The sequence below is a fragment of the Myotis yumanensis genome, unplaced genomic scaffold, assembly GCF_028538775.1.
Source record: "Myotis yumanensis isolate MYYU_CA2020_CCGP unplaced genomic scaffold, mMyoYum1.0.hap1 SCAF_5, whole genome shotgun sequence".
Taxonomy (NCBI): Eukaryota; Metazoa; Chordata; class Mammalia; order Chiroptera; family Vespertilionidae; genus Myotis; species Myotis yumanensis.
This window is the reverse complement of record NW_027223756.1, coordinates 93,738,075-93,751,629: the sequence shown is the minus strand read 5'-3', so window position 1 is coordinate 93,751,629 and position 13,555 is coordinate 93,738,075. Positions and strand designations below refer to the sequence as shown.

General features: G+C 55.6%; 1 protein-coding gene across 1 annotated transcript; it reads left to right on the top strand.

Annotated features, from left to right (window-relative positions):
* Positions 1-582: 582 nt before the first annotated feature.
* On the top strand, positions 583-9,499 carry LGI3 (leucine rich repeat LGI family member 3). Its single transcript, XM_070416560.1, has 8 exons — positions 583-1,127; positions 1,893-1,964; positions 2,734-2,805; positions 3,142-3,213; positions 3,357-3,428; positions 3,616-3,785; positions 3,935-4,099; positions 6,140-9,499. Exons 1-8 carry the CDS (start codon positions 922-924, stop codon positions 6,955-6,957), a joined length of 1,647 nt encoding a protein of 548 aa, XP_070272661.1. The 5' UTR covers positions 583-921; the 3' UTR covers positions 6,958-9,499.
* Positions 9,500-13,555: the final 4,056 nt, after the last annotated feature.

Genomic DNA, 13,555 nt, shown 5'->3' with positions numbered 1-13,555 from the left:
AAAGGGGATTCACAGCATCCATCTCAAAAGGTGGAGAGGATTCAGTAAGTATCGAACACAACACACAATAGGTGTGATAGCAAGCTTGGCTGCTTTCCTCCTGGTTTGGGCCTCAGTTTCCTCATTTGTTAAACAAAGCTCTGGACTGGAAAACTTCCAAGAGTCTCCCAGCTCCAACAGGCTGTGGCTGTGTAGTGAGAAATGTTCCAGAATTCCACACATTCCCACGCCAGCCCCAGTGAGGACATTCCCCTTCAGCTCGCCCAGACACAAAGGCACATTCTGTGCAGGAGCCGAGGAAACTCCCGTGAACACAACCCACGCCTGCCACCTATGACATGCCCGTGAACCTGCTGAGAGGATGTGCCACGGAGGGTCCAGGCGTGCACCGGCGACACAGAGGCACACGGTTCCCTATGCGGAAATGCTCACAGGGGGTCTGTGCACGTGCCTGCGGAGACAGGTGTGCGCACACGCACAGTCATGCCGTCCTAGGATGTACACGGACACCCTGCACGCATGCCCTGGCGCACTGACGCTCTGGGTACCAGACACAAGCAGATAGCCCAGAGAGAGCCAGTAGGGTATGCAGCACAAAGCAGCCAGGGCCGCAACCACTCCCTTTTCTGGCTACTCCCAGCCAGGACTCCCCCTCCGCCCTGCGCGCCCCCGCCGCCGCCGCCGCCGCAGTCCGCGGCCACCCCAGCGCCTTCAGATCCGCTCTGCGCGTATCAATCCGAGTTGACTCTCGGGAGCGAGCAGGGCTGGGGGAGTCCGCTCACCGCAGCGGCAGCCCGGCCCCTCGCTGCAGCAGGGGCTGCCGGTGGCCAGGTGGTGCCAGCCCGCAGGGTGGCAGAGAGCGGCGGGGCAGAGCGGCCGGGTCAGAGCAGCCGGTGGCCGGAGGCAGAGCTTGCAGGCAGCATGGCGGGGCTGCGCATCAGGCGGGGCTCCGGGCTCAGGCTGCTGGCTCTGTCCGCGCTTGGATTCTGCCTGATGCTGCAAGTCAGTGCCAAGAGGCCCCCCAAAACGCCCCCCTGTCCACCCAGCTGCTCTTGCACCAGGGACACGGCCTTCTGCGTGGACTCTAAGGCAGTGCCCAGGAACCTGCCGGCCGAGGTCATCTCTCTGTGAGTGCCCAGCCCTGGCCCAGCGGGTGGTGAGCCAAAAGGGGGAGGACGGCAAGGACCACTCTGGGAGTGGGTGGGGAGACCCCCATTCCCCCTCTGCGGAGTGTGGGGACCAGGAGGACTCCAGGGGAACCTCTGGACCGGAGACTCAAGGTATCAGCCAGGCAGGGACTTCTGCAGTCACGCAGGCTCAGCAGCCATGGCTGGGGAAAACAGGACTTCGTGGCCAAGAATGAATCATCACCACCAGCAGCATCAATGAGACCTACTGTGCGCAGGCCTCTGGACTTGGAGGGAGGGGGGTTGCTTACCCCAGCATGTGGGCCCTTGCCTGTGATGTCACATCAAGGGCAGAAAGGCTTCTAGTGGGGGGAGGGAGGGGAGCAGCTGGGGAGGGGTGGGAGTGAGATACACCCACACTGCACCCTAGCACGGGGCAGGTGCCTGTCACTGGTCTCGCCAGCCACTCTGCACCCAGCCAGTCAGACTGTCACTTGCAGCAGTGGCCTCTTGGACCAGATCGGCTGTGTGGTCCTTGGGAGCAGGATGCTAATCCCTATTCCCATTCGAGGGCCCCATGGCCAGCACACTGTGGGTGTTTGGATGATCATGAAAGTGTGGCTAATGGAAGCTTCTTTTGGCTGAGGGGAGCTAAGCCTGGGGCTGGTGGTGCTCAGGGGGCAGTAGGGGAGGTAATGAAGAAGGCAGGCAGTGAGAAGGGGAAGACGGCCTCAGGTGGAGGACTGACGCAGGTGTCCCCTGCAGGACGCTGGTGAACGCTGCCTTCTCGGAGATCCAGGACGGAGCATTTTCCCACCTGCCGCTGCTGCAGTTCCTGTATGGACAGGGCCTTGTGGGAGGTGGGGGTGGCTTGGGGAGGGGCAGTGGAAGGGAACAGACAGATTCTGGAAATTAAGATGCAGGCGTCCCTACGTTTGCCCTGATGGATATGCCACAAGAGGTGGAGCTGCCTGGGGTCAGGAAGAGGGGAGGAGCAGTGGTTGGAGAGGAGGGAAGGGATTGCATGCAAAAGCCAAGATGTGGGTATATAGGGCCCAGTTAGAAATGGACTTGCTCCTCTAGAGACCCAAAGAAACTGGGTGCAATAAATTGGGTGGGTGCCAGAGGGTGGACACTGCAGGGGAGAAGGGTCATCTTAGAGACAGGTGCCCCTAGGGTTTGAAGAAAGAGCTGGGAACTGAACTGAGGGAAGACTATAGAGCCTGGAATTCTAAAAGGGTTGTTTACATTTGAAGCCCTGGTCACAGGAGAGAATACACTAGAGTTGCCCCACCTCCTTCGCACCATCGGCCCTAGAGTGACCGGACAGAGCCTGGTTGGGAGTGGGACACAGAGCAGAGATGCCGTGGGGTAGACCCAGCTTGCCAGGAAAGATCTGTCCTGGCCGTTTTTACCCTGAGAGCCTTCAGGGACCCTGGGAGTTTCTGGGACCAGAACAGCTCCTGCCTGGTCTTGCTGCCTAGGTGCTCTGGGGTTCTCCGCTGGGGTCCCAGGTGGGAGGCAGGGCAGCCAGGCCTTGAAGAAGCCCAGGGGCGAGGCAGCAGACACACCCTTGGAAGCTCTAACTCTGCCTTTGTCTCTCCAGGTTACTCAATTCCAACAAGTTTACGCTGATCGGAGACAACGCCTTCACAGGACTGTCGCACCTGCAGTACCTGTGTGTGGGAAGGAAGGGGAAATGGAGAGTTGAAGGGAGGACGGGAAGGGCTTGGGTGGGCTCAGAGACGAGGTTGAATGAGGAAGGCTGGGGGCACTGAGAGCCCTTGAATCCTCTGACTGCAGGACCAAACCGAGCAGAGGTCACTTCATCCATCCCCCTGCCTGAATGGTCCTGCCTGGATGCCTTGTCACCACAGGCTTCAGGTCACCACATTAGAAGCCTGTCTGAGGGCCATGGGCGGGGATCTAGGCACGGTGTAGGGAAATAGGTGGTGGTGATGGGTGGGGGCCGGGGATCCTGAGTGATGGCTGACACTGTTCTCATTTCCTCCAGCTTCATTGAGAACAACGACATCTGGGCATTATCCAAGTTTACTTTCCGAGGACTCAAGTCTTTAACACACCTGTGAGTACATCCCACACATACATTCACTCATCGGACCACAGTCTCTCCCCCCGCCCCCCCCCCCCCACACACATACCCATCTCTCTCTCGTGGCCTTTGGCCTCAGTCACCATCTTCAGGTGACCCATGGGTCTCTCTTGCAGCTCACTGGCCAACAATAACCTGCAGACACTGCCTAGAGACATCTTCCGGCCCCTGGACATCCTGAGTGACTTGTAAGGCCTGAGTCCTAGCTCTTTGGACAGTGCCACAGAGGGGCACGTCCCGGGAGGGAGTGGTGTGGGAGCCAGCATTGGGAAGATCATAAAGGCTTGAGAAGCTAGGAGGGCCTGGTTTTGGGGGGTGGGCTGAGCAGCTGAGAGCCTGTCCTCTCTTTGTCCCCTCCATCACCCTCATGATCAGGGACCTGCGGGGCAACTCGCTCAACTGCGATTGCAAGGTGAAGTGGCTGGTGGAGTGGCTGGCACACACCAACACCACGGTGGCCCCCATCTATTGCGCCAGCCCGCCCCGCTTCCAAGAGCACAAAGTGCAGGATTTGCCACTGCGGGAGTTCGACTGCATCACCACAGGTAGGAGGTGCCCCTGCCTCTGGCCTCAGGCTGCCCCTCCCCAAGGGAGCTCCACAGGCATCACCTGAACCCCCACCCCCCTGCCTTGCTCACTATGCAATCCTTATCACCCAACAAACTCTCACTCTTCCCCACCCCAATCCCTGCAGATTTCGTGCTGTACCAGACCCTGTCCTTCCCAGCGGTGTCAGCTGAGCCCTTCTTTTACTCCAGCGACCTCTACGTGGCTCTGGCCCAGCCAGGTGCCAGCGCTTGCACTGTCCTCAAGTGGGACTATGTTGAACGGCAGCTTCGAGATTATGATAGAATACCAGGTACCTGTGCCCAGCCTGGCTGTGCTGGCCCCAGCTAGGGAGAGCGGAGGTGGGGGTGGGAGGCTCCATTGTTCTTCTCCGTTGAGTTCCTATAGGGAGAGGGGTACATGAGACATGGCCTCAGCTCATAAGAATGTTCTAGTCTTTGGAGGGAGGCTGATACATACACAGATAATATCCATATAATATGTTGGTGTAAGAGGAAGATATGAACACGATGCATTGGGAACACAAAGGAGAGGCTTACCCTGGGCAATCAAGGAAAGCTTCCTGGTGGAGGGGATGCCTACACTGAGTTTTGAAGGATAAGGGAGAGAGAGGAGTCAGAGGTGATGCCCAGGTTTCTGGCTTAAGTAAGTGGGTAGTGCCAATGAACTAAAAAGGAGGAGCTACTGAGTTTAAACTGAGTCTAGAATGCTGAGAGAGACTTAACTAGGAGAAAAAATGTGGGAAGGATGTTCTGGTAGAGGGAACAGCATGAGCAAAGTCAAGGTGTGCAACAGCTTATTATGTGAGTGCAGGCTGATAGAAGCAGCTTATATGACTGCAGCATAAGGTTCAAGGTGGACAGTGGCAGTCCTGAGAGAGATGAGGACAAGGTCATTGACAAGCTTTGAGAAAGTGTGTGAGCCGATCCAGTCTATATTTTAGACAACTCTCTGTGAGCCTTGTGGAGAGTGGCTAGGCATGGGACAAAACCAGTGGGCAGACCAGTAGAGGGATCAGCTGGAGCCTGGACTGAGGCAGCAGCAGTGTCTCAGTTATATTTAGAAAAGAGGACTGAACTGACACAAGAGGAAACAGAAAATTTAAATTGCCCTATATCTATGACACAACTTGCAGTCATAAAAAAACAACAAAAAATTTAAATTTCCCTATATCTATGACACAACTTGCAGTCATAAAAAAACAACAACACCTCCACCCAACACAAGATCAAAATGGTTTCCCTGGTGAATCCTAGCAAACACTTAAGGAAGAAATAACACTAATCTTACACAAATTGTACTAGAAAGCAGAAAGGAGTGTTGACAGAACTTGGGAATTGATCAGGAACAATGGGTGAATGAGGAACAAGGAAGTGTTGGGGATGGCTCCCAGGTTTCTGGTTGGGGTGACTAGGTGAAGCCACAAATTGACATTAAGTACACAGAAGGAGGGGGAGGAGCAGGTGTAAGGGTAGATGTGGAGCTCAGTTTTGGCCAGCTGGAGTTTGAGGTGCTTGAGGGTGTTTGGAGAGCCTGAGCTGCGGTGGCTCAGGAGTGGGTGGTCAGCAGCTGGGCAATCACCAGGAGCTGGGTGGGCAGACGAAGGCTGCGAGAGGGACTCAGTAACTGCCAGAGCCTGAGGCTGAGCATGGGCTTCCCTTGGGGAGCGGTGGAGCGATGGGGGGAAGGAGAGTTCGTGAAAGCGATGACTTGAGACACCAGGACAGGTGGGGAGTGTGGCCCATACGCTTTGGGTGCCTGGGAAGGGGTCGAATCAGTCTGGTTGAGCACAAGTACATTTGTGCTCATACATAAAAGCCTTTCAAAAGTGGGAGCTCTTGGGAAAATGTTCTTGAGCTATAGATGAGTTCAAACTCCCCCTCCTTTCCCAGCCTGGCCACTTGCCAGCGTGTGGCTTTGGACAAGTCAGACAGTGAGCCTCAGTTTCTTTCTGTGTGAAATGGCAAAATAATTGGGTGCATTTCAGAGTGACTAATTGGGGCAATGTGTTCACACTTAGCACAGTGACTGTACACAATATAAATTCAATAATTAACACTATGGTTAAACAGTCAATGAATATCTAGGAACACATATTTTGTGCTCCTTGTTAGTATATTTGAACCCGGGGTTCAAGGGTGGATGGAGGATGATGCTGACACTAACTGTGTTAGCTGTGAAGCGATTAGAGGAACTTCATGGGGAGGGACTGCTGTGGTGGAGGGAGGTGGCCTTGGCTGAGGGTCGGTGAGGACTGACCCTCTTTTCTGAGGCTGGGCATGGGCACGAAGCTACCTGTGTTGCCTGACGCTGCTTCCCTGTGTCCCGGCAGCTCCCTCGGCCGTGCACTGCAAGCCCATGGTGGTGGACAGCCAGCTGTATGTGGTGGTGGCCCAGCTGTTTGGTGGTTCTTACATTTACCACTGGGACCCCAACACCACACGCTTCACCAAGCTGCAGGACATCGACCCGCAGCGTGTGCGCAAGCCCAACGACCTGGAGGCCTTTCGCATCGACGGTGACTGGTACTTTGCCGTGGCTGACAGCTCCAAGGCGGGTGCCACCAGCCTCTACCGCTGGCACCAGAATGGCTTCTACTCCCACCAGGCCCTGCACCCCTGGCACCGTGATACCGACCTGGAGTTTGTGGATGGCGAGGGCAAGCCTCGGCTGATCGTGTCCAGTAGCTCCCAGGCGCCGGTCATCTATCAGTGGAGTCGCACCCAGAAGCAGTTTGTGGCCCAGGGTGAGGTGACGCAGGTGCCTGATGCCCAGGCTGTGAAACACTTCCGCGCTGGGCGGGACAGCTACCTGTGCCTCAGCCGCTACATAGGGGACTCCAAGGTCCTGCGCTGGGAGGGCACCCGCTTCTCGGAGGTACAGGCCCTGCCCTCCCGCGGCTCCATGGCCCTGCAGCCCTTCCTGGTGGGTGGCCGCCGCTACCTGGCCCTGGGCAGCGACTTCTCCTTCACCCAGATTTACCAGTGGGATGAGGGGCGGCAGAAGTTTGTACGGTTCCAGGAGCTGGCTGTGCAGGCCCCTCGGGCCTTCTGCTACATGCTTGCTGGGGACGCCCAGCTGCTCCTGGCCCCCAGCTTCAAGGGACAGACGCTTGTGTACCGACACGTAGTGGTGGATCTTAGTGCCTAACGGGGTGCCGAGGTTCTGGACTGGAGCCTGAGGGGGAGCCTCTGTGTGAGCAGCGTGGGTGCCTGTCTGTGTGAAGGCACATGTAGCTAACCTCATGCACACACACTCCTGGGAAGCATGGGCACCACATGGACTGGCCTGGGAGCCGATCATCATCCTTGTAATTAGCATGAGGACTTGTGTATGCACCTGGCAAGCCAGTTACTGGGACCCTCCCATCTGTGGACGTCTGTGGATCCCACACCCCATCTGCAGGCCCCCCTAGATCTGCTGCCTTCCACAAGCTCTGGCCTGGGGAGGGGGAGGAGTGCTGGGAGGGAGGGTCTTGGGCTGATCCTTCTGACCCTCTGGTCTCTCCTGTTGGTGCTCCAGGGGTCTGTTCAACCTGCTCATGTCCCACATTGCAGCCACACGACATCCTTCCTACTGCGGGTACACTCACCCACCCTCCCCTCCTCCTGCATGCACATGTGGGATCTGGGCCACGCCCTCAGCCACACGCACACACATCTATCCACACCCGTTTCCCTGTGCACACATGCAGATCCGGCCCTGCCAAAAGGAACCCGGCTCACCTCCATTACCTGCCTGTCTTCTTGGAGAGGGCACACGACCGTCCTCCTCTGCTCACCCCTGGTGTGCCCACCCTGCGGCTGATAAGGATGGGAATGGTGGCAAAGCCCCTTGGCCCAAAGCAATAACAACAACAACCCTAGCAAACACAGACGTCTTCCCTCCCAGTGCTGGCTCTTTTCTCGCTGGAGCATTCTTCTCTGACCCTGTCACCATGGCGGGCAGACTACCCAGACAAAAGCCTTCCTGCTTTCCTTCCTGTAGCTGCCCCACCTCAGACACCCACCCTGCCCCCAGGCTCAGCCCCTCCTTTGCGATGTGGATGGACACTGAACTGTGCTGGATCCTTTGTCCAGGGCCCAGAGCTGGCCAGGCCAGGGACCCTGCAAGCACTCGAGTCATCTGGGCAGGTTCCAGGAGTAGAGCCGGGCTGGAGAGCATCTTGGGGGCTCTGGCACCCCTCCAGGACACAGAGGCACACCCCAGGACACTGCCTTTCAGGGCAAACTGGGTGGTAGAGGTTTGAGGGCCTGCCCTGTGGAGTGGCACCTGGGAGCCAAGCTTCTGCTGCCCCCTGCTGTGTGCTGGGGATAGAGCTGCGAGGTAGTGTGCTAGGGATAGCGGGTAGGAGGCAGGAGGTGGTGGAGCAGGCACAGGGAGGGGCTTCTGGTGGCAGGATGCTGGGGCTGGGGGGTATTGGGGCAATGCTATAATTCACTTGCTTCAAATAAAAAGTTCCCACCCCATTGCCAGCTTTCAGGTGTCCAGTGGCAACGGTCAGCTGTTTCATCAAGAACATAGCATGTTGTCTGTCCCTGCTGCTCGCAGGGGCCGGCGTCAGCTTTCAGACCCTGTTCCTCCCTGCCCCCTTCCCTCTGAGGAGTGAGTGGGCAAGATCTGCTGGTGCTGTGGTCAGGAGCTCATGGTGATGACACCCGGGGCTGGGTGAGTGTGACTAGTCTCCACCACCTGGGGCTGACTCATGGCCCGAGTGTTCCTTCCTGGAGATCACAGTCTTGGGGTCACCAGAGTTTATCCCTCTGTCAGGTGAATTCCAATCAACATGACCAAAAACAAGCTTAGCGGTCCCTCCCCTCCCCACTTCCTCTGGGCCAGTGGTCGGCAAACTGCGGCTCGCGAGCCACATGCAGCTCTTTGGCCCCTTGAGTGTGGCTCTTCCACAAAATACCACGTGCGGGTGCGCGAGTACAGTGCGATTGGAAACTTCGTGGCCCATGCGCAGAAGTCGGTATTTTGTGGAAGAGCCACACTCAAGGGGCCAAAGAGCCGCATGTGGTTCGTGAGCCGTAGTTTGCTGACCACTGCTCTGGGCAAATGTCTGTCATCCCTGCCACCCTCTGCCCTGGGTGTGAGATTTCAAGCAAGTGGGCTGGTTTCCTGGAGCCTGAGTTTCTTCTGCAACACAGAAAATAAACCTGACTTTGTCCAATCCTGATTCGGCCACTTACCAGCTGGGTGACCTCAACCACGTCATTTAGCCTATTTGTATTTGTCTCCTTATCTGTAAAATGGGGATAGTCATAATACCTACCTGACAGCGTTGGTGTGAAATGTAAATGCTTTCAATATATAGTCTATTGATGTTGGGGTCCTGCCCCAGCAGGTCCAGGAGTTCCCAAAGGTGTGGATGGAGTCGGCGAAGAAGGAATGACATGGAGGCAGTGTTCAGTTGATCAGCATGGTTGGGTTCTCTCTTTATTGTTCTATTACATCTATATTTATGCTATTTGATCCCATAAGCATGCCTCTATAATCACATCATGGTATGTTTTGGGTCACGTTCTACAATTCCTTTTTTCTTATCTGACTTTAGCCAAAAATCCTGTCTCTATCTGGTTCTGTTGATTTTAATCTTGTCTAGGTTAACCTCTGTGTTCCATTACAAGGGCTATTCCAAGGTCACTGCTCTACTGATAGGCTACAAGGAAGTGACTGAAGGAGTTTATCCTATCCAGTAAAGATTATGTCCTCCCAGCCTCGCTGCTTGCCTTCCCTGGGACTGCCCTGTGTCAGTGGGTCTCCAGGGGTATAGGCTTTGGTGTTTTCCCTGGTGGGCAGACCCCTGGGGATGTGGCCCAACAAGTCCCAAATTTATTGCCAACAGTCTTAGTCCAAGTTCTTCATAAGTAGTACATGGTATTTCTGTAACACTAGGGGGATTTACTGATTTATTCTCTTCCTTAGTCCTGTTAACCCCTAACCTGGGGAAACAACCTTTCTCGGGGAGGTGGTCCTGGTTAAAACACATAGCGCTAAGAGGGGGAGCAAACATATGTCATATACGCCAGGTCCCTTGAAACATAAGCTGTGCAGATGTTTCTTCCCGGCAGCAACTGCGTCAAGCAGCAAGGGTGGATCGGCTTCCAGCATATTGATATATGCAAGGCCCTTCGAAGAGTGTGTCTGCCACAGAAGTATACTTTTATTGGCCTGTAGGACTGTATGAGACCCAGGTGGCTCAGAGAGGCTGCTTTGTGGGAGGAGAAGCGTGCCTTTTTGAGAGAACTGATATCCTTGGTCTCAAGGCCCCTGTGCCCTACATCTTACCTGTAGCCTCAGAGGCCCAGCCAGCCCTGCCCCTGGCCACTCCTCACAACGGAGAATCTCATAGGTGATATGTGTGGGTTTCCACCTCCTCAAACCACATGTGCTTCTGGTTTAGGAGGCACCCCTCAGGTCCCCCAGCCACACAGTCCAGGGAACGCTTGTGCTTCATTTTCACGTGGGGAACGGGTCCTCGTGTTGTGCAAGGACAGGTTGCCAGGCAGAGTGCACTGCATCTTCCAGACCCACTGGCGCTCTGTTGCCCAGTGGAAAGATAAACATCACTCTGGCGGTCATTCCCCTGAGCCCCTAGGGCTCCTCCCAAAGATGGAGACACTGTTCTCCCTGAGAGCCCTGCTTTCTACACCTACCCTGGGGGTCATCTGTGTGTCCAGAGAGCTGCTTAGCAACCCAGTGTAACCGGGTGATTGTGTCAACAGCTCAGGACCAAAGGCCGTGAGAGGCAGAGTCTACTTACTCTGCCAAAGCTGAGGAGGGTGACACCCCAGCTGCCAACCTCGTACCCCTCCACACAGAGCCCTGCTCTCAGCAGCAGACTTCTCACATCTTGTCCCTTAGACTCCCCAAGCACAGTCATCAGGACCAGGAGTCTCCCTGTGAGAGACCGTCCTGAAGCATCTATCTTATATAAAAACTGCTGTTTGAAATTTTAACCCTGATAGTATGGCTTCTATAAATACTTGCTTGCTTGAAAAATAAGGAAAATAAGACTACTCCCATTCCAGAGAGGCTGTAAACTATGCCCCAGACAGAGTTGTCAGTGCTGACACCAGGCCAGGCCTTGAAATATGGTCTCATGGCCCCTTCCCAGCACGCAGGTCTTCTTTCTCAGAAGGCCCGGAAGTCTCAGTCTAAATTTGGGAGACAAAGGACTAGAAAAAGTATAAATAAAGAGAGTTTCCTCCATGTTAGGGGGCCCAGAATTTGAAAGACACATTTTTCTCTGGGCCTGCATAGAATCTAATCTAATAAAAGGCAAAAAGGGTAATTAACTGTACCTCCGCTATGCTTCCCATCGGCTAATCAGGGCGATATGCAAATTAACTGCCAGCCAAGATGGCGGCTGGCAGCCACACAGCTGAAGCGAGCAGGAGGCTTGCTTGCTCCAGTGATGGAGGAAGCCAAGGTTCCCCGCCTGCCACGGCCTGGCTCTGAGCTCCAAAAGCAACAAAGTTTCAATTATAGAAGCTAAACAAACCCCAGATACCTGCTTTCAGCCAGCTGCGGCCTCAGAGCTGGGAGCGCCAATGACAGCAACAAAGTTTCAATTATAGAAGGTAAATAAATCCCAGAATAAAAAAAAAAGAAAAAAAGGAGGCTGGGAGCTTCAGTCGCCGGTCAGCCTGAAAACGGCCCTCAGCCCCTCACCCAGGCTGGCCAGGCACCCCAGTGGGGACCCCCACCCTGAAGGGGGTGTGACCAGCTGCAAACAGCCATCAGCCCCTCACCCAGGCTGGCCAGGCACCCAAGCAGGACCCCCACCCTGATCCGGGACACCCTTCAGGGCAAACCAGCTGGTCCCCACCTGTGCACCAGGCCTCTATCCTACATAGTAAAAGGGTAATATGCAAACTGACCCTAACAGCAGAAAGACTGGGAATGACTGGTCACTATGACACACACTGACCACCAGGGGGCAGACGCTCAATGCAGGAGCTGCCCTCTGGTGGTCAGTGCACTCCCACATGGGGGAGCTCTACTCAGCCACAAGCCAGGCTGATGGCTGCCAGTACAGCAGTGGTGGTGGGAGCCTCTCCTGCCTCCTCAGCAGCGCTAAGGATGTCCGACTGCAGCTTAGGTCTGCTCCCTGCTAGCAAGTGGACATCCCCCGAGGGCTGTCGGGTTGCCAGAGGGAGGTCTGATTGCCAGCTTAGGCCCAATCCCCCGGGGAGCAGGCCTAAGCCAGCAAGTGGTCATCCCCCGAGGGGTCCCAGACTGCGAGAGGGCACAGGCTGGGCTGAGGGACGCCCCCCTCCCCCGAGTGCACAAATTTTTGTGCACCGGGCCTCTAGTTTAATAATAAAATGTAACTCCCTTTCTCTAAGTGTGGCTTGGTTTTTCTCCAGTCTTCTGGCGTGAGATGTGAGGGCTTAGAGTGGGCACAGGGGAGCTCTTCCCCAGCAAATGGGAGTAGAGAGAAGCCTGCGGTGCTGAGGTCACATGCGTGACTCTGGAAGACAGCTGGTGGGAGAAGGCCACTGTTCCACAGGTACCAGAGAACCCGAGATTCACATGGGCACAGTCAGCCAGGCACCCTTACCTCCCAAAGCATGGACACCCCTTCCCTCTTTTGCAACCCCACCCCTACCCCACTCCTCCTGAGCCGGCCCCCTATTGAGTCAGTCACATCTTTCTTCTCCAAGGACTCTGCCTAGAGATGGATGGGGAGATATTAGCCCTTGGCATTTCTTATTCCTCCAGTGCAGGGTGGGAGCTAGGCCCAGGGTGAGGGGGTGGTTAGGCTCGGGAGGCAGCAGGGCCTCAGGGGAGCTTCTCCTGTGGGCCGGTTTCACTGTTAGCTCTCACTCCCAGCAACACCAATAAAAAAGATGATAATAATTAAGTATAATCACAATATGTTTTTATTGATTTATTCCCAAGTAGCCTACTTTCCCTGGCCCCCATCATTACCTATTTCATTCTTCCGAGGGGGTGGTGGGCGTTAAATGTGGCTCTAATAAAAAGTAATAGCTGCCCATTGGCCGCCCCCGCAGCTCCGCTGTCCCTCAGCGCGGCCCGGAGGCAGAGGGGACGCGGCAGTGTGGGAGGGTGCTGTGCGGAGGGGGAAGGAGGCACTAAGCCCATGTGGAAAGTCGTAGAAGCAGCGGAGTTTGCCTTCTCTTTTGAGCCTTTCACCTTCTTCCAGGTCTACACCTCCCCCCAGAGCAGCGTCTGGTCTTCATTCCCTGTCCCCTCCCAACGCCTCTGTATGAGACTGACCAAGCCAAGCACTTATCCACCTGCCGTCAGAGGATGGCTGTTGTTGTTTTAAAAAAGGATCTTTGTAAAGATCAAGACCCTACACACAAAAATGCACTACAAAAATGGCAATCGGTGATATTATTAAGCTCTCGGGGATCTTTGTATTCTTGGCTCAGAGGAATAGGTGGAATTTCGAACTTCTGGTGAAGGCATGGGGGCTGGGGACTCCGCCCAGAATCCCTGGCCGCCAGCCTGCCCAGCGCTGGGCTCCCCAGCCCGCCCTTCCCGGGGAGGCGGTGGGGGTGACGAGTCCATGGGGTCCCCTCTGCCGTTTCCTCCCCACTTTCCCTCTAGTCCCTGAGCTCTTGTCCCAGTGAAGTAAGGCCTCCTTCCAGCTGGTGCCTGCACCCACCTCGAGCCCGTTCGCGTTTTAGGGAGGGGAAGACGAGGCCAAGGGGGGAGCCAGTGATGAGCCCCGAAACTCTGGAGGCCAAACCTCCTTCGCTTCCTCCCCCCC

Coding starts and splice junctions, on each gene's coding strand:
- LGI3 (XM_070416560.1), top strand. CDS start 922: ATGGCGGGGCTGCGCATCAGGCGGGGCTCCGGGCTCAGGCTGCTGGCT. Junction 1,965..2,733: donor CTGCCGCTGCTGCAGTTCCT/GTATGGACAGGG, acceptor TTGTCTCTCCAG/GTTACTCAATTCCAACAAGT. Junction 3,429..3,615: donor CTGGACATCCTGAGTGACTT/GTAAGGCCTGAG, acceptor CCTCATGATCAG/GGACCTGCGGGGCAACTCGC.